The 20680-nt window shown below is 43.8% G+C and overlaps 1 protein-coding gene across 1 annotated transcript in view; it reads right to left on the bottom strand.

Annotated features, from left to right (window-relative positions):
- Positions 1-626: 626 nt before the first annotated feature.
- The window catches only part of THBS4 (thrombospondin 4), a 55271-nt gene continuing 35217 nt past the window's right edge, over positions 627-20680 (bottom strand). Inside the window, exons 9-20 of the mRNA XM_024197862.3 lie at positions 20047-20124; positions 18886-19038; positions 17061-17165; positions 16710-16817; positions 10195-10354; positions 8254-8372; positions 7414-7466; positions 3832-4025; positions 2274-2452; positions 1848-1896; positions 1541-1737; positions 627-803 (exon numbers count right to left, since the gene is read on the bottom strand). Of these exons, the coding sequence (XP_024053630.2) occupies positions 627-803; positions 1541-1737; positions 1848-1896; positions 2274-2452; positions 3832-4025; positions 7414-7466; positions 8254-8372; positions 10195-10354; positions 16710-16817; positions 17061-17165; positions 18886-19038; positions 20047-20124 (1572 nt within the window). The remainder of the gene's footprint in view (positions 804-1540; positions 1738-1847; positions 1897-2273; positions 2453-3831; positions 4026-7413; positions 7467-8253; positions 8373-10194; positions 10355-16709; positions 16818-17060; positions 17166-18885; positions 19039-20046; positions 20125-20680) is intronic.

Here is a 20680-nt window from a genome sequence, read left to right on the forward strand (position 1 = left end):
ACATATTGAGGTCATATCTCATATATACAAGGTTACCCGAAGAAGAGCTCTGTATGTATGCTCGAAAGCTTGTCTCTCTCACCAGCAGAAGTTGGTCAAATAAAAGATATTATCTCACCCACCTTGTCCCTCTCATATCCTGGGACCAGCACAGCTACAAACCACTGCTTATATCATGGATATATATCTCATGTCGTGCTAATTACTGATAATGTTCTGTTTTACCATCTTTACACTTTGTGTGGCCAGCTTTGGTTGATGAGTTCTGTTACTTGTTACACATGGTGTTATGGATAAATTATCACAGTTTATATTTACATATTCCAAGGGATCAACATTAAGGAATATTCATACAAAAGTCAAATATCTGTGAAATGTTAAGATTTGAATGTGTTTCTAGAAGTGATGTCACTGGTATTTTCAAAATCTTTTAAAGCAAAACCAGGCACAATAGCAGTGTCCGTCTTTAGCAGCTACAAAGCCCAGAGACATTTGACAATATTTGTAATTATATGGGGTTTGGTTTTTCTAAAAAACTAAAACACCCCACACTAAATAGAAGCTCACAAATCTAAAAAAACCAATCACTGCCGTTTAGCTCTACAAAGGTTTAAACAAGCCAGTCCCTACCTGATGTATCCAACCTGGGGTCTGTGCTGCAAGAACCAGCGATAAGAGACTTTATCTTTCCAACCTACATTTCTGGGGTCTTTCCATAGCAGTCTGACTTGGTCATTGGTGTCCCCAGTATGCCAGAGTGAATTCCTGAGGTGTTCGCCAGGGCCAGTCTTAGATTTAACAGCCTAGACAAATATGGCATAGTTTAGAAAGTGAACAAAGAGAATTTTCCCTTTAAGCGTTAGACCAGGAGCTCTCTCTTTTCATAGTGAGATCACACCTTACTAGAGGGCTTGCCTTGTACACACCTCCCCTCCCATGCATGAGCTCATGACATCCCTGTGCCAATTGTAGCAACTGCTTACAAGGAGAAATAAAAGTATTTAATGTTTGCTGTCTTTTCATTTAGCAGCTAGGAACAAGGAGAAGCCAGCAGCATGTGATCAGAAGGTCTCAATGGGTTACTACTCAGTGTGCCATGGACCACATTTGGGGAAGTTCTGCTTCAGACAAACACACAGCCTCTTTGAAATGGTCACTTTAGGCCATCACCAGTGAACTGAATGAGATCTGTGTCCAGGTTTGTTTTTAATGTATTTATTCTAATTAAAAAGGCCCATTTCAACTCTAGGTCAACCGATGAAAGCTGCCTTATTCATTTTTAATGAGCATTGACTGGCACGCAAATTTTGGTAGATTCAGTTTATCCTCTGCATTTCCATACACTTATTAGAGTGATGCACATACGTAAGGTACCACTCTGACAGTAAATTAACCTTTCCTTTAGGAAAGAGCTGGTGGTCCCCCAGCAATGGTGGGAGAACAGCATAGGCATTATATGGCCAACTCTTTGTATGCTCGGGTAGCCATTACACAGAGAACGCTGAGCCACCAAATTTGATGATGTTACTTAGCTCAGTACCTTAAGCTGAATGCCAGGCTCTGCAACAGCTCTGAATGGAGTTGCTTGCCAATAAGTCTGTTCTGTCTGCTTCCACATTACCACATAAAAACTGGAACTGTCTTGGTAACCAAAAATAAAGCCAGCATAGTCATCATCTGTCACCGTGTTCACATGAAAGGTGCCTTCAAAGTCAACCCCATTGAAAGCTGTGTAACCTAGGAGCAATGGATATACACTATGTTAAAACCAATAGTTGGCAGAAAACTTGACCACGTGCCAAAAGCTTTTCTATTGCAAAACATGAGTACAAAAAAGGTGTCCATACCAACTGCGAGGCCAGGATCACTGTTCATGGTCTGTACAATCTCCATACCCTGAGAGGGGAAATTAATTACGTTATTGAGGCATGATAAACAATAGGGTGATGCTGCAATTACTATAATGAGATGTCCCAGAGCGGTACATCAGCCTCATGCTGGCCCTCTGTGCAGCAGGGAAGTTCTCCCAGAATGAGCTTTCTGTGTCAGTAATTATTTTAGCCCATGTGTTAGTATGTGTAACTTCAAACTTAGTTGCACACTTTTCCAAAAATACCCTTTCCTTTTGGCTTTTAGCAAGCATCAGTTGATTTTCATTTCTTTGCTAAAGCATTACAGATTCTGATAAGTTCAGCACAGGTTGGGTTTTTTTTTTATTTTGTTTTGTAATTATTTGTTTCTGGCAGCTAAACAGTGTTGAATGCATTTTTTACCTGGTTCAGAACCACCCAGTTAGGATCAATCTGAGCATCACCTTCGGGATCCAGGACCACAGTTTGATAAGCCCTGAAATCTGTCAGGGTAATCTCAGCATTCTCAGGGCAAATATCAATTCGATCAATTACTGTGTCCTGGTCAAAATCCGATTCACATATGTCACCAACTCCATCACCTGAATGCATCAATTAAACAAAAGGGGACTTATTTACAATGCAGCTACAGTCACCTTAGTCTTAACCATTGGAACAAACTACCAAAGGAAGTGGTTGATTCTCTATCTCTTGATGCCTTAAAATCAAGACTGGTTGCCTTTCTGGAAGATATGCTTTAGCCAAACACAAGTTATTGATCTAAGAGTGGCAAAGGAACCTACAGAAAGTGCTTGAAATTTACAGCAAATTTGACAGGTGCAACAGGTGTTTTATTAGGATTTAACAAACACACCATTAGCTGTACTCTGATCTGACCTAGCTAACAGATCAAGCAAAATTCAGAATACAAGTGTATAGCACTTTTGTTGGACTAAAATTAATACCACATAATGACACACAAAATAACAGTCTGTTGCCACTTGTAAGCAAAGATTTGACAGCAGAGTTCCACACTGAGTTCTCAAATGACCAAGACACCATTGTTTTTAGAAATTCTTGTATAGGAATATTTTCTAGTTAAGTATAAAAATACAAATATCCAAATTAACGAATAAAGTATATTCTGTGATGCACTCTCCTTGCTTTGTAAATTGTTTAGTCATTTGCTTGTTTGCAAGATTCAGTAAGGTGCAATGGGGACCCTCAATCACTAATGTGAAGTAGAGAGATTTTACAGTATTGGCTTGTTTTTAAGATTGTTTCGTATTATTGTTCTGGTGAAAACTAAAAAATCTTCCAGGGATATTTTACAAGTTAGTTAGTTTAAGAAAAACAGAGAGACAGACAGATGATTTTACTGTTTTGTGCTGAGTCACAGGGATCCTAATATAAGTCTATCTTTCCCATCTGAATAAATTTGGTGAATTCACATTGTTCATGAAAGTGAGAGCCAAGGGCCAAATTCTAGCCTCTGCTAGCACCTCTATGCCATTCCAGCAGCATGAAGGGCACTAAGTGCCCCAGAGGGAATTCCTCAAGGGGCATGCTGGGACAAAAAGGGGGGTGTCAAAGGTGTGACAGCAGCAGCTCACAGGCAGCCAAGGAAGGGTTCTGTAAGTCAGAGTGTCCTTGGGCTGCCCAGTCCCCAGAGCAGCCTACAATCTCGGAGGCCCAAAGATGGCTTAAAGCCTCTCCCCACCCCAACTGTGCCTCCTTGAGAGATGCAGCACAGAATATGGCCCAGAGTATGGGATAGAGCCATTGGCTGCTGCTCCTCGTAATATGTATCAGTCCTGACTTGTAAGTAACAGGGCTTCCTCCTGTACAAAAGAGAAATCAACCTTTAGACTTTGGACAACAGGGGCCTATGTGAACTTGGTTCCTCTTGGTGAGAATATGCTGCCTTACAGTAAGTGTACTGCATGTTCACTAACTGCATAGGTGGGTAGAACAGACTTACTGTTGTCATCTTCCTGTCCTGGGTTGGGAACCAGTCTGCAGTTATCAGGGCCCGGAGGCATGAGGTCTGGAATCCCATCATTATCATCGTCATCATCACACTCATCACCCAGCCCATCCTTATCAGTGTCCAGCTGGGAGCTGTTAATGACTGTGGGACAGTTGTCTGTGCTGTCCTGGTGTCCATCTCCATCACTATGAATTCAAACAAAACAACAAACCACACACACACACACACACACAAAGAATCAGTTCTTGTCCCCAGACTAGAGCACAACAGCTAAGCAATCATGAAATACAAAGCCTTGCATGGTGACAGGTTTCAGAGTGGTAGCCGTGTTAGTCTGAATCAGCAAAAACAACAAGGAGTCTTTGTGGCATCTTAGAGACTAACAAATTTATTTGGGCATAAGCTTTCGTGGGCTAGATCTCATGAAATGGACTCCTCGTAGTTTTTGATGAAATACAAAGTACAGTTGATGCCATCAGATGGATCCTGATGCCAGCACATGTAATGAAAGGAAAACTCTCGCCAGGACCATGAAATGGGATATCTGGGACAGTGAAACTTGCTCATAGTTAATCTGGTTATAGTGAAGCTTCAGTTTTTGAATGTGAGGACACTGAGTACAGGAAGTTGTTATCTGCCTGGCTTCTCCTTGCCATGGTTTAGCAACACTGCTTTTTGACAAACATTTTGAGGTATCTAAACATAGCACAATTAAAAGTCATGTTGTACCAGTGCGCCCTGGGGTTCCTGATGGACCTAGTCCATGGTACTCAGCACTGACAGGTTTTTGGGGAAATGTCCATACAGCAGCAGCCCTGCACTGAGGCCCAGCTAAACTGATACAGCTGAATCACTAGTGGTTAGGCTTGGCGGGATTTGATTTTTTTTTTTAAATCAATGTTTATTTTTAAGCCTTTTCTAATTTTTAATCAATTTAAATGTTCGCTGTTGTGCCAAATTATGGAGAGGAGGCTGCATTCTCCAGGCAGAGCAGAGACCCCCCTACACCTGACCCTGGCAGTGTCCTTGCCTCGGAGGCTCCCTCTTCTTAAAATTAACACATGGTAAATCACGGGGGTTGGGGAAGGAGGGAGAGGGGAAGCAGAGGAACTGCCTTCCAGCCATATCTAAATGGCACCAGCTCCAGCTAAGCTAATGCTCGTATTACAACATGGGCTATAGAAATGAAAGTGGGACTCTACTAAAGTTCTCAAGCAGCATTTATCTGACTTTCCATATCTGTAAATTGCTATTGTTATAGATGGAAATATTTTGTTCAGGGATTGTGTGTGTTCAGTGAAATCAACATTTACCAACTTTTACCAATAAAAATCTAGTCCTTCCAAAGTCCTACTTGTGGCTTCCTGTCTGTGGTGTAGTGAAATCACCATAAGATACAATGGCTCGGTCAGACTCCTTCTGAAGACCTTACCTCAGGTGCTGCAACCAATTTGTATAACCCATGCTGGTGAAGCACCTGGGGCTGCTGTTGTGTAGGGGTAGGAGGTATTGCAAACTCAAGGCATTCCAGCAATGTTTTTTTTTTTCAATATCTTTTGGCCTAGAGTAGACAGAGCCACAGTGAAGTGCAGTGAGAGTAAGGAGTAGCTGCAATGTTTATCAGCGGACAGTCATGACTTGTCTTCACTGTTAAAAAAGGTGAGTTTTTTCCTCTGGATAACAAATGTGTGTGAGATACCCTGAGGTAAAACCACAGTGGAGATAAGGCACTTTAGATTTACCTCAAGGTAAACTAGGTGAGGGCAACCCCAGTTGGGGATACAGTGCTGTCACTTAGGCTTGGTCTACACTTGACTTAGCTACATTGCCCAGGGCTGTGAAAAATTCCATGTCCTGAGTGCTGTACATGGGCAGTGGGTATCATAGGCTGGGGGAGGCTGAGCCTCCCCAAACAGCCTGGTGTAGCCCCACCCATGCTCCGCCCCCAGACTCCCTCCTGCAGTTCCTGCTCTTCTGTGGCCCAGGCTGGTTGGGGCTGGGGGACTGACTCTGGGACTCTGGGCGGCTGGCGCTGGGGCCACACAGTGCCACCTGCCCGGTGCTCTTGGCACTAGAACTGTGCCATGCGCCAGCCTGGTGCTCCGTGGCTGGGGGCAATTGGGTGGCTCGGAGCTGGGGCGGTGGGGACTAGTGGCCCTGGGGGGGGTTTCTCTGGGCTCCTGTGGGGGTAGGGGGCAGAAGGGAGGGGCCGGGGGCTAGCCTCCCCCATCGGCCGGTTCACGGACTGCCCATGGTGCTGTAGTTAACGCGATCTAACCCCTGATGTAGATACAGCTAGGTCAATGGGAGAATTCTTCCCTTGACCTAGTTACTGCCTCTCAGAGAGGTGGATTAACTACACTGACAGAAAAGCCCCTTCTGTGGATGTGGGAAGCATTTACGTTACGGTGCTACACCTGCAGATCTGGAGTGCTGTAGCTGTGTCACTGTAGCAGCTGTAGCGTAGCTATAACCTGCCTTTACCTCACGGAAAAACTACAGTGCCTTGTCTCCACGGTGTTTTTACCCCAGGATAGCTTGTGTAATAGCTACCCCAAGACAGAAAACACACATTTTTAGTAGTGAAAACAAGGTCTCATTCTCTTTGCAGTGAAGCTTCACTCCATGATAAAGCTAATCCCCATACATGAGGCTAAGATGATGGTGGGGTAATTTCAAGAAATCCTTAGTGCAGACCAGGCCTCAGTGGTTTCCACTGTACTAATCATCTTGGAATGCAGCAATTATCACCTTCCCATGAGTGGGAAATGGTGGATCCCTAAGGGATTTAATCACTTCCCCTTTCCTCTGTTTTCAGCAGGGGCAAGTAGTAGTTGCCTTTTCCTTGTGGAAAGAGGAGTAAAATATAATGCCTTAATATTGGTTTTGCTGGAGCTGCTCTCATCATGGATTGAAAGTGAATGTAGCTGGTCTTGTGACAGTCGCTGCCTTTGGGAGAAAAGAAATGGCATTTCATGGATTCCCCACCACACCCTCAGCTGCCGCTGCTCAGAAGAGAGACCTTACTACTACTCCTATGCTAAAGTGAACAGGACATTTTTTCAGGTAGGTCCTTGCCTTTTACAATGAAACTTTGTTATAGTGAAGTCTTGTGTGTTTAGTGGGGAAAACTCCTCACCCTAAAATTGTTTGCGTGGTTTTGGTTTTGATTTGTGTTTATTTGATAATATAAGCTCTGGGTGGAGCTTGCCAGTTTTATTTCTATGGAATCAGCTATGAATCATGTCATGTACCTGTTTTCTATACCTTTTTTGGACCTGAACTGGTGAAATGTGCATGGGAGAAAGTGGAAGGGAGGGGGATGTTAGAGCAACAGTAATTGATGGCTATGGCTATGAATGATAGTTATTTCAGAAGATACTTTGTTTTCATTACATAAAATTTATGTTCTTACTGGGCAGGAAGTACTGAAAATAACCTAGGGCTGAACTAAGCCCTGGTGGGAGTGTGGGTGCAACTCTACTGAAGTGGGTGGAATTAGACTAGTTTATGCCAGGGCTAAATTTAACCCAGTATTGTTCTCTTGTTGATATTAGATAGGGGGTACTGTACCTGTCTTGGTTAGTGTCACAAGAATCTCCAATCAGGTCATTGTCAATATCTGACTGCAAACAGAAACAGAAGAAGTTTGTAGTATTAACTGCTGAGAGAATATTTAAATGACAGTACTATGTTGGCAGGATCAGTTCTTTTTATAAAATATATCTTCTGGTTATGTGGGTGATCCAAAAAAGAAAATCTATTTAACAAGGGCAGAAAAACAACCTAGTATTAAATTGGGCGGTACTAGCTTCTGGGGTTCTAGCTGAAGGAATTAAAACAAAAAAAGTTGCCTGAGATACTGAAAATGAGTAAACCCTCATTTTCCAGAAGAGATTTCCCTCATATGTAACTTAAAAATAAGCCTACACAGCTTAGACAGCTGAACAAAAAAATGTAGCAAGTCTATTCTGTTTACTCAATGCCTGAGTCTGTGGTGATGGAGTTTTTTGTCTGAATAAGAAAATCAGGATTTGGCCCTAATAAAAGAAAGAATAAATGTAATGAATTTGTACTGCCAATGGAGTCTTCCCACTGACTTTTATAGGATTGGGGTTTGGCCCACCACAGATGGGATATACTGCAGCATATTGATCGGGGAGGTGCACAATGAGACATGCATAGTGTGAAAAAGCACCTATCTGTTCCTATTTCCAGTCTCCTTTTCCAAACTCAAGCTTTCAAAGTTTCACAAGTTTTTTCTACATATCCTTTAACAAAATGGGAGCAGCTGATCTCTTGTACCTCCAATTGTCTCCTGCTACAGTTATTTGGTGCTCATAGTCACTTTTTCACTAACTTGGTGGGGCTGAGGCTTGTGGTATCCTACAGATTTTTCTTCCCCTCACTAACCTGGTTGGGGTTGCTGATAGTGGGGCAGCTGTCACAAGCATCACCAACACCATCGTTATCCCCGTCCTTCTGGTCCCGATTGGGAACCCTCTGACAATTGTCCAAAAGGTTCTTAATACCTGGAAAAATCATTGATATTAGTAAAAATTATTCCCTAAGTTTCCAAATGTATGTATTTTCCAAATGCATCCGTTTATGTATTTTCACAGAATACAGCATTACTGTTCAGCCATCACCAAATCTGTTTTGTTTCTGTGCACATCTCATTTAATCAAGGTTAGGAGCATCTCACTAAAGACATTGCCTTGCATTCTATTTTCCTGCACACCTCACTGCGTTCTGTCCCCATACCATATAGTTTGTATCACGTGACATTTCATCCCTATTATTATATTTAAGGGGACTTGATTTTCTTCCAAGCCCCACACAGCAATGAGAATAAAATGTTGCATAATAGAGATCTCTTGGGCATTCAGGCAGGAAGGAGTCAGATGTGCTAGGATGTGGTTGGGCCTGTGGATTATTGTGAAAAGGTTTGGGGTTTTTTGCTGTTAGTATTGATAGTCCATTAAAATGTTCAACAGCCTTTTAATTGTTGTATGAATTATTGTGGTGTTTAACTGTTGCACAGTGCCTGGGGCTTGGGGTGAAGCAAAAAAACCCCAATATTTACATAAAATAAATAAAAATGGCTGCAACTAGGAGTTGCTTGCAGAGATGGAATGTGTGATCTCTGACAAAATCTCACATGAGAAGATGTTTGACTAAGTGATGTCCCCAAATTTGCTGCATTTCAGTCTAAGGCTTGGTTACACTTGCAAGTTACAGTGCATTAAATCAGCCCCGGGCGCCATAACTTCGGAGGTGTCCACATTGGCAAGGCACTTCGAGCGCCTGGACCCTGCAGCTGGAGCGCTCCTGGTAATCCAGCTCCCTGAGAAGCATAGATCTTGCTGCACCTGGCTGGAGCGCCCGGGTGTCAGTGTGAATGACGTGTTGCATTACTGTGCTGTGATTGGCCTTCGGAAATGTTCCATAATCCCCTGAAGTCATGTGGACACTCTGGTCATTGTTTAGAACTCAGCTGCAGGCATGCGGATATCCCCTTGCAAAGCTCCGTTTCTGACAGCGAGCATGCTTATCTGCTCCCTGACAAAGCAAACCATTACTGTGGAATGCTGCTGCTGCAGAGGCAGGCATTTGTGTGTGTGTGAGAGAGGCAGGGGCACGGGCTGATGTTGGGGTTTTCCCCTTCCCCTGCCGCTGTCTGAACTTACAAGACAGCATGCTGACACACTCTGCCCACCAAAACATACGGTCTCTCCCCACACATACACACAACACACTCCCTGTCACACACCCCCACCCCCATTTGAAGTGTGTACAGTGTGAACACACGGCAGCACTTTCCCTGCTGCGGTCTCCGAGGGCTGGTTTAACTCCCGGCGCTCTACATCTGCAAGTGTAGCCATGCCCTGAGTTGCTGCTGCTGCTGTTGGGATTCATAGTTCTCACACGCTGCAGTCTTATAGGTTAGCTAGAACTGTTCTTGCAACACGTTTCGTGTCCTTTACTGCAGCCATGCCATTGCAAGGAGGGAAACAGTCAAAATTGCTGGGTTTTACACAGTATCTCTGGGTTACGCCATCACTGTTGGAAACTAGAACTAAAGTATTCAGCCTTAGAGATGCCTAAAAGCTGGTGACAAATATCCTCTCTAAGGCTATGTCTACACTACACAGAGATGTGAATAAACCACCCACCGAGCGACAAGTTACACCGACATAAGCACTGGACAGCACTGGGCTGCTTGCAGGGGTTGGAGTAGTTAAGCCAAGGGCCTGTCGGCTTAGAGCGGCTACATTAGAGAGTAGTGTAGCTGTGCCATAACACACAGCACATGCTGGGTGATTTTAAAGAATTAAGTGAAGATTTATCAACCATCTCCATCCATGTCATCATCACAGGCGTCTCCTTTCCCGTCACCATCTGTGTCCCTCTGGTCATTATTCAAGACTGTGCGACAGTTGTCACAAGCATCTCCAAAGATATCTTGATCACTGTTCCTCTGGTTAACGTTTGGCACCAATACACAGTTATCCTAAAAGAGAGACAAACACAAATTCCCTTCTGCTAGGATTATTTGACTCCAGTAAGAATTTAACTCTCATTTATACACTGTAAACTCTTTTGCAGATGGAAATATATCATTGTAAATAGCTTGGCATTCTATGTGGTCAATAAATCAGGACCAGATTTCACTGGTCCTATACCAACTTCCAGTTTTTATATGCAGTGTGTGTGGATGAGAGGTATTACTGTACAATGTGCATAAGGGTTTGTTCATAACAGTGACTTTTGGTTCTCATTTCACATGGGTTCATTTAAAGAGTCCGTTTTGATATGCCAGTTCTTTTATTTAATGTGTTCTATTTCAGGGTCTGCATTTCAGGATGCACACTGCTTCAATCCATTAGGACAGTGGCTTTCAACATGTGGTCTGTGGACCCGTGGGGGTCCGCAGATTGTCTAAGATTTCCAAAGGAGTCCGCACCTTCATTTGAAATTTTGTAGGAGTCCACAAATGAAAAAAGGTTGAAAACCACTGCATTAGGAGAAAAGCCAGCTCCCCCTACTGGTATATCCTCAAACCAAGACTCTGCTTGGCAATTTGACTTTTTCACCCAGAAAAGCCTGAATTCCAGATTTAACATGTTTTCTAATTTGGTATTAATTCCGCAAGGGGGGACAATAACAAGGAAGCAGCACTTTCCTCTTCTGTGCATCCCTCCTGAACACCTGGGTTCTCATCCTCTCTCCACCCAGAGATGGACAGGACAATAGGACCCTACATTAATTTACAGTATCAGCTGTGTATTATTGTTAATGCAGGTTCAGTACTGTGAAGGTGCCAAAGCAATTCCACAGTTAGCACTGCATTAGGATTTTCATTTAAAGCAAGAATTACATTTTTTGTTGTGACATTGCACTCCATATGATTAGCGTATTTTCACAAAATGAGTGTGAATATAATGTAACTTGAATATGCTTCATGCAAAAGGTCTCTTGTAAGGTATCATTACAAAGCTTATCATCTACTGAGTGTGGTCATCCAATTTGTATAAATGTGTCATTCTTGTATCTGAAACTAGAAATATGAAATATAACCGAAATCCTATTGTAGTTATGCAAAGTGTGGGCCACTAATGGTGGTTTAGAATCTTGATGGCTCCCATTAACTAGGACAATTGACTGTAGATGGCTCTGTTTACTTGCAAGGCTTCCTGTGAGTCAGGCTGGGAAGAATGAAGGCTTGGGGTCTCACAGGACATGTGACCATGTCACCTGCTACTGGAATCCATCTAAAACCTGGTGCTTTTCCATTTAGAAGGAGGGGTGGGGAGCCAAAGAGACAAAAGATTCCTGCCTTGTGCAAAAGGTATATAAGGGGGTGGAACAAAACAAAGGGAGCTGCAGTCATGAGAAATTCCCTAGCTACCACCTGAGCTGGAACAAGGATGGGACAGGATTGGGCCCAGACTAGAAAGGAGTCTAGTCTGTGAAAGAAGCTTACTGGAACATCTCTGAGGGTGAGGTTTCATCTGTAATCAGTTTCTTACTGTATTAGGCTTAGACTTGCGTGTTTTTGTCTTACTTTGCTTGGTAATTTACTTTCTGTCTGTTATTACTTGGAACCACTTAAATCCTACTTTTTTATATTTAATAAAATCACATTTTACTTATTAATTAACCCAGAGCAAGTAATTAATACCTGGGGGAGAAAACAGCTGTGCATATCTCTCTGTTTTATAGAGGGCGAACAATTTATGAGTTTACCCTGTATAAGCTTTATACAGAGTAAAATGGATTTATTTGGGGTCTGGACCCCATTGGGAACTGGGTATCTGGGTGCTGGAGACAGAAGCACTTCTTAAGCTGTTTTCACTTTAGTCAGCAGCTTGTGGGGGACGTGGTTCAGACCTGGGTCTGTATTCGCAGCAAGCTAGCATGTCTGGCTCAACAAGACAGGGTACTGAAGTCCCAAGCTGCCAGAGAAAACAGGCTCAGAGGTAGTCTCAGCACATCAGGTGGCAGTCCCAAGGGGCTTTCTGTGACCCAATCCGTCACATTTGTTATGCACCAATAACACAATGAATTGTCCCAAATTGACACACTTACTCTTTGAGAACCTGGCCTGATTCAAAGCACTTTGAAATCATTGGAAAGGCTCCCGTTAACTGCTGTCGGCTTTGGACCAGGCCCTGAGTACAGACTGAATTCTCACGCCGAACTATTCATTATTTGAGTTATAATAACTTTTTAAATGGGCTTCTAAGTTCTTTTTCTGGGGATGAGACTAAGTTTATTGCCACTCCCTCTAGCAAATAAGCTCCTGGGTGTTTTTGAGATTTTAAAATTGTTTTGCTGTAACAAAATCTGAGACATGGGCTACTTTCATTGTTAATTTTTAATTTAATTAACACTATTAATATATCTGCCTATGATGGGGTGTCAACCCCACACAGGACTGGAAGGGGTTAAGGTGGCCAGGTAGGCCTATTAACTCCACAGGCTGCACCTGGAGGAAGAACCAGGGAGGAGGGAGTTGATTGCAAGCAGGTTCAGCTGTGCAGTAACAGGCAGGGCCTATAAAGCCAGGAAGTTGGCACCGGACAGGGACTGCTGCTGGCAATAGGGTTGCCAGGTGTCTGATTTTTGACCAGAATGCCTGGTCAAAAAGGGACCTGGTGGCTCTGGTCAGCGCCGCTGACGGGGCTGTTAAGTCCCATTGGTGGTGCTGCCTGGCTAAGGCAGGCTAGTCCCTACCTATCCTAGCATCACGCTGTGCCCAGCAGGTCTGGCTCCTCTGCGGGGTGGCCACGGGACTCCGCGTGCTGCCCCCACCCTGAGCACCGGCTCCGCACTCCCATTGTCTGGGAACCGCAGCCAATGGGAGCTGAGGGGGTGGTGCCTGTGGGCGAGAGCAGCGCATGGAGCCTCCTGGCCCCGCCACCTAGGAGCCAGGCCTGCTGGCCGCTTCCAGGGCGCAGTGCAGTGCCAGCACATGCAGGGAGCCTGCCTTAGCCCTGCTGCGCCCTTGACCGTGAGCCGCCCAAAGTAAGCCCATGCCCCAACCCTCTGCCCCAGCCCTGAGCCCCCCCAAATCCAGAGCCCCCTCCTGTGCCCCAAACCCCTCATCCCTGGCCCCATCTCAGTCTGCACCCCCAGCCCAGACCCCATACTCCCTCCTGAACCCCAATCCCCTGCCTCAACCCCCTCCCACACTCCGAATCCCTTGGCCTCACCCCCCAGCCTGGAGCCCCCTCCTGCACCCCAAGCCCCTCATCCCCAGCCCCACCCCAGAACCCGCATCCCCAGCCACAGCCCTCACCCCCTCCTGCACCCCAACTCCATGACCCAGCCTGAAGCCCACTCCCATATCCTGAACCCACTCCTGAGCCTGCACCCCCAGTTAGAGCCCTCACCCTCTCCCTCACTCCAACCCCCTACTCCAGCCCAGTGAAAGTGAGGGAGGGGGAGAACGAGTCACCGACGGAGGGGGAATGTAGTGAGCGGGGGGCAGGGCCTCATAAGGGGTAGGGCAGGGCCTCGGGGCAGGGGTGGGGCTAAGGTGTTTGGTTTTGTGCGGTTAGAAAATTGGCAACCGTAGCTGGCAAAGGGCAGTCACTCCCTGGGAGGAGGGCTTGAGGCTGGTACACCCAGAGCAAGGAGGGAAACCAGGAGTTGTAGGAAGCAGTCCAGGGAAGGAGCAGTGTGTACTGGGAGAGGAAAGCCCAGAACTGCTGGGTCGAGGGTCCCTGGATTGGAACCCGGAATAGAGGGCAGGTCTGGGTTCCCTACCCACAACTGGGGAAATGGCACTGGTGGGGCAGCGAACTGAAAGAGTGCCGGGGTCACTGGGAGAGACAGAGACTTTGAAGGCCTATACCCTGAAGTGGAGAACGCTGAGTGTCCTGGACAGAGGGCTGACTCATGAAAAGGATACTGCGGTTCCTGAAGCAAGATAGGGGTTGCAGACCAGAGAGAAAGATGGAGTGACAGTGTACAACCGTGGCAAGGGGTGTTGACCTTGTGAGCTAATCCCCAGAGCAGCCAGGAAGAGGCACCGGACAAGCAGTGAATGGTGCATTCTGTGACACTGCTATTGGATGGATGCTACAGAATCTAAGTTTTAATTTAAATAAAAACAAGAGTGCCTAGCTCTCATGGTTGTTCAAGAAACCCTTGAAAAAATGAAGACGTAAATAAATGCAGAGTTGTCTTTCTCAATACATGGACAGCCTATAACAATAGTTCTGGGAGGTGAGACCTGCCCATTTCATGAAAATGGAACTTTTATGTCTGAAACATAAAGGTGAAAATTTCAATGTCAACATTAACTATTTCACTGCTGAGACAAGGAGGGTGAGGTAATATCTTTTTATTGGACCAACGTCTGTTGGTGAGAGAGACAAGCTGTCAAGCTACACAGAGCTCTTCTTCAGGTCTGGGAAAGATACTTAGGGTCAGAGCTAAGAACAAGACAGAGCAGATTGTTTAGCATAAGTAGTTAAAACATATTCTAAGGCATAGTCATAGCACAAAAAGTGGGGCTAGTGCAGGGGCAGGCAAACTTTTTGGCCTGAGGGCCGCATCGGGTTTTGGAAACTGTATGGAGGGTGGGTTAGGGGAGAGGTGATCCCAGCAATTACAGGCCTGTAAGCCTGACTTCAGTACCAGGCAAATTGGTTGAAACTATAATAAAGAACAATATTGTCAGACATATAGATGAACATAATTTGTTGAGGAAGAGTCAACAAGGTTTTAGTAAAGGGAAATCATGCCTCACCAATCTACTAGAATTCTTTGAGGGGGGGGTCAACAAGCCTGTGGAACAAGGGGATCCAGTGGATATAGTGTACTTAGATTTTCAGAAAGCCTTTGACAAGGTCCCTCACCAAAGGTTCTTATGCAAAGTAAGTTGCCACAGGATAAGAGGGAAGGTGCTCTCATGGATTGGTAACTGGTTAAAAGATAGGAAACAAAGGGTAGGTGTAAGTGGTCAGTTTTCAGAATGGAGAGAGGTAAATAGTGGGGTCCCCCAGGGGTCTGTTCTGGGACCAGTCCTTTTCAACATATTCATAAATGATCTGGAAAAAGGGGTAAACAGTGAGGTGGCAAAATTTTCAGATGATACAAAATTACTAAAAATAGTTAAGACCCAGGCAGATTGCAAAGAGCTACAAAAGGATCTCTCAAAACTGGGTGACTGGGCAACAAAATGACAGATGAAATGTAATGTTGATAAATGCAAAGTAATGCACATTGGAAAGCATAATCCCAACTATACATATAAAATGATGGGGTCTAAATTAGCTGTTACCAATCAAGAAAGAGATCTTGGAGTCATTGTGAATAGTTCTCTGAAAACATCCACTCAATGTGCAGCGGCAGTCAAAAAAGCGAACAGAATGCTGGGAATAATTAAGAAAGGGATAGATAATAGGACATAAACTATCATGTTGCCTCTATATAAATCCATGGTACACCCACATCTTGAATACTGAGTGCAGATTTGGTTGCCCCATCTCAAAAAAGATATCTTGGAATTGGAAAGGGTTCAGAAAAGGGCAACAAAAATTATTAAGGGTATGGAACGGCTTCTGGATGAGGAGAGATTATAATAAGACTGGGACTTTTCAGTTTGGAAAAGAGATGGCAAAGGGGAGATATGAATGAGGTCTATAAAATCATGACTGGTGTAGAGAAAGTAGATAAGGAAGTATTGTTTACTACTTCTCATAAAACAAAAACTAGGGGTCACCAAATGAAATTAATAGGCAGCAGGTTTAAAACAAATAAAAGGAAGTATTTCTTCACACAGTGCACAGTCAACCTGTGGAACTCCTTGCCAGAAGCTGTTGTGAAGGCCAAGACCATAACAATGTTCAAAAAAGAACTAGATAAATTAATGGAGGATAGGTCCATCAATGGCTATTAGCCAGGATGGGCAGGAATGGTGTCCCTAGCCTCTGTTTGCCAGAAGCTGGGAATGAGCAACAGGGGATGGGTCACTTGATGATTACCTGTTCTGTTCATTCCCTCTGGGGCACCTGGCACTGGCCACTGTTGGAACACAGGATACTGGGCTAGATGGACCTTTGGTCTGACCCAGTAGGGCCATTCTTATGTTCTTATTGGTAGGTTGGAGTTAAGGTTGTTTGTCACAGTGTGATTTTTCAGGTCTTTGATGTGAGCATCATATAAATGGAAATGAGTGCATTAGAGAAGGTGCTGGTGAGTACAGGTGGCTAAATGTAGTGAGGGCAGTGGGACACGCCTTGGAAAATGGTACTGTATTAGGTTTAGAAACGTCCCACCTTGCACCAACTTCATTCCATTCTATTTGCACGAGATCCCAAACCTGAACCATATTCTATGTCTGTGTACAGTACCTCTTCATTAGGAATTCCATCTCCATCCGCATCCTCATCACAGGCATCTCCGAGTCCATCACCATCTGCATCTTCTTGTCCTGAGTTTGGAACAAATCTGCAGTTGTCCTAAGCAAAAAATAAACCCAAGTAATATGACCAGCATTCCACAACATTACTTGAAATCTCTCTCCTGGGGGCTGACTGACTTTCTTTACTATTAACCTGAAAAGTTTCTTAATGAAATACATTTTAAACAAAATAAACATAAAAACTTGCAAAAGTGTTTACACTTTGTAGTGTTTCCCCCACTGCCTCTTCATGCCCCTCACTATCACTCCCCTGGGTGATTAAAAAGAAAAAGCCTCCTACCTTTCTGCAGCTATCAGCAGAGCATGGGAGTTTTTCATCAGGATAGCCATCAATATCTATGTCCTTTCCACAGATATAACCATCACCAGCCCAACCAATGCCACACTACAAATGAAAACACTATTATAGAACCACAGACAGACTGAAGATTCCACTTTGCAAACATGTACAGCAATGCTCAAGATGGGACCCTAGGTCAGTTTCAGAATGGATCAATATGCAGTGCAGGAGGCACTAACCTTTATAATGATATATTCAACTATCTGGTAAGGTAGGCATCGAGATTTAGCTCCAAACTTAAAATGTATCTGCTAATTTTGGATTGCCAGCTTCAGACATGTAGGGCCTGATTTTCAGAGGTGCTGAGTACCCACAACTCCAAATGACTCCAGTGGATGCTCAGATCCTCAGTGCCTCAAGGTGACCATCCAAAATTAGTGGTTGCTTTTGAAAATGTAGGCATTAGTGATCCGGGGTGAAGCAGAGGTCAACAGTTTCCCTGAAAGATGATAAAATGCAAACTCACTGGAAAAAGAGACCCAAAATATGTAACACATATTCTGAGGGCCAGACTTTCAGAAAGAGAAGTCTGAAATCTCTCTGGAATATTTTACACACAATTATTTGCACTAGCAAATTGGGCATTTCTGCATATGAACGTTTAAGTATCTAAATTGCGATCAGTTCTCAAAAATACCTAATTTGTGGATGCAACTGCTGAAACTGCACACTCAAATGTGTGGGTAAAATTGCATGTGGACTCTCCCGACTGTCCTCAGCACCAATATCTAGAAATCTCTTTGAAATAAATATACTTAAAACTGAGATGCACCTAGAGGGCCAGAGAGGGAGGGGACAGCAGAATCAACATCAGGAAAGATGTCTGATCTAGCTTCAGACCCCAGAAGAAAATAGAAATACTTCTAGGTAAACAGATCTGTCCAACCCTTTCATTACAACAGTAGAAAAAAAAAACCCTCATAATTCCTTAAATATACCATAGAAAAGAACAATACAGATCTTTATTTAATGCAGTAGGCATCAGTTGTGATGTTTTCATTCTTTTAGACACAGTGGGGGAACTGCTGATCCTGGTGTATGAATTCCTTGATCTTAGTCTTCCTTGTGGCAAAAGAAATGAACTGCACTTGAAATTCTGCCTGTACAAAGGCTACACTATTAGGCCCATTGTATTTAAGGTTCCATCTACACTAAAACTTCTGATTGAGTTTGTACCCCTTTAGTGGCACAGTTTGTTCCTACACGTTGCATGACTAATAACTACAGCAACCAGCTATGTGTCACCCTTGCCAGAGATCTAATCTGACATGTTCAATCGTCAAGTATTACTTGACCAGATTACTTGATCATCTCATTATGTAGACAGGAGCCCATAACCACACTTAAATACCAGAAAACTTTCTTCACAACTCACTGGACAGCAGAATGTGGCCAGAGATCCACATCATGCTGATGCTTGCTCTGTGTGCATTGCTATTTGGCACACTTTTCTGCTGAGACCGTACAGGATAGCAGCGGCAGACTTCCCAGAATGCAATCATACAAATGTTGCTAGGCAGCATGGTAAATGTAGCCACCCAGATTTGGCTACCACCTAGATGTACGGGGGGGAGGGTAGTCTGCTATCTGGACACAACTGGACTGTTTGTAACTGGGTCAAATGAGTGTGTCATACTCTGGTTACAAACACTTTTTACTGATCAAAGTGTACACAGGCCCTAAAACATCCTGCTCATTGCCTCAGTAGGACTGTTTTTTCTAGTTTCTCTGGAGCAGCCTAAAATATATCCTATCATCAACTTACAGTACATGAAATCTCTCCTTGTCTTTCTTCAATACACTGTGCATAGACACTGCATGGGTTCAAGGCTCGATTTCTGCAGCTTTTCTCAGCCTTGCATCCTTTGACCTGGTCTCCAGTGTAACCGGGTTTGCATGGGCCGCAGCGGTAAGAACCCTGTAAAGACAATCAATCATTCGCATGAGTGTGTCTGTGATTTGCCTCACACTGTTTGCTTATGATGTGCAGGCTAAGTTTCATGTTCACTGTGGCGTCTTGCTAGCTCCTCTGTGAACAGACATGTGAACAGACACTTAGTGCTGTCAAACATGTGAGACTGACAGTTGTGGAGGGACCAAAGTCCCCCATTTATCCAGAGAACAGGTAGAGTACCAGCAGCACCCCACACTTCTCTACATTGCCCTGCGAATGTCCCTAAAACCTGCTCTGGATGAGCCACCTTTAAGGTGGGAGAGGATATTACAATCTCCATGCCTGTTCATTCTTTGCTGAGCTCTTGTCTATGCACAGATTACACCAGTTGAACTCAATCAATTTAACCAGTGCAAAGCATGTGTGGACACTTTATTTTGGTATAAATCAGCCTTGTTTTGGTTTAGCTTCACTTAATTGGGAACAAGTTTAAGCTAAACTGAAACCAGCTGCTCTTAAGCTGAAATAAATGAGTCCACCAAAAGTTTGCTCTGGTTTTGCTTAAATCAGTTTAAAAACTGACTTAAGCTAAATTGGTACAACTTCTGTCTGTTGACAATGCCTACGATTTTACATAAATTAGATCAAAATAAGCCTTGTTTAAGCTGACATAAGAGTGTCCATGCAGCCTTTTGTATTGGCTTAACTAAATCAGCTTAAAATAGCACTGTAAACTACATCAGTTTGACTTTCTTACGTAAACAAGCCCAGAGATTCCAAGCAAGGATGTTGCAGTTAGTGCCTTTGCTACTGATGGTGGGTATTGTGATGTGGACAGGTTTACTAATGGGTTATAATCCCACACAGGCATTTCATTTGGTCTTAAGCTCTCTATTCCCCATGCTTAGTTATTTTTGTTTAGATAGAGTCAAAAGATATAATACATAGGTCATCTCAAGCCGAACAACAGATACAAATCACAGCCTGATGTAAATGATCAGTTTTGAAAACAGTAAACGAAAGGGTACTTACCATGGTGTTTATGCACTGGGAATTTGGAACACATCCTCCATTTTGGCCATTATTACATTCATCAATATCCAAGCAGACCTAACACAACAAAATAAGGAGCCTATAATAAAAAACTAGTGAACCTTAGATCCAAGTGTGAAGGGAAATCACCCACTGAGCACCTTTAAAGGCTTTGGAAACATGAACAAGCATGTTCGATATGGCATTCAATCTAAATCAGAAATGGAGGAAGGAGGGTCCAGGGGTTAGGATGCTGGCCTGTGACCCAGGAGACCTGGATTCACATTCCTGCTCCACTACAGACTTCCTCTGCGACTGCGGACAAGTGACTTGGCCTCTCTGTGCCACTGTTCCATCTGTAAGGTGGGGTCAGTGGTACTTCCCTACCACACAGGAGTGTTGTGAGGCTAAATCAATTTTTGTTTGGTTTAATACAACCAATATTTTTAGAGTCAGTTTAATTATAAAGAACTTCTTCCCAGTTAATAGACCTTGTATCTGCATAATGACTTTTGGCACTGCTTCTGAGGTAGTGCATTTCTTCCTTTTTTATAGCATAACTCAGCCTCAGAGGAAATCTAATTTGACCCTATAAATAGAGTGGAATTAACTTTTTCTTTTAAAATTACTTATT

The sequence above is a fragment of the Terrapene carolina genome, unplaced genomic scaffold, assembly GCF_002925995.2.
Source record: "Terrapene carolina triunguis isolate 2854851 unplaced genomic scaffold, T_m_triunguis-2.0 Scaffold69, whole genome shotgun sequence".
Classification (NCBI taxonomy): domain Eukaryota; kingdom Metazoa; phylum Chordata; order Testudines; family Emydidae; genus Terrapene; species Terrapene triunguis.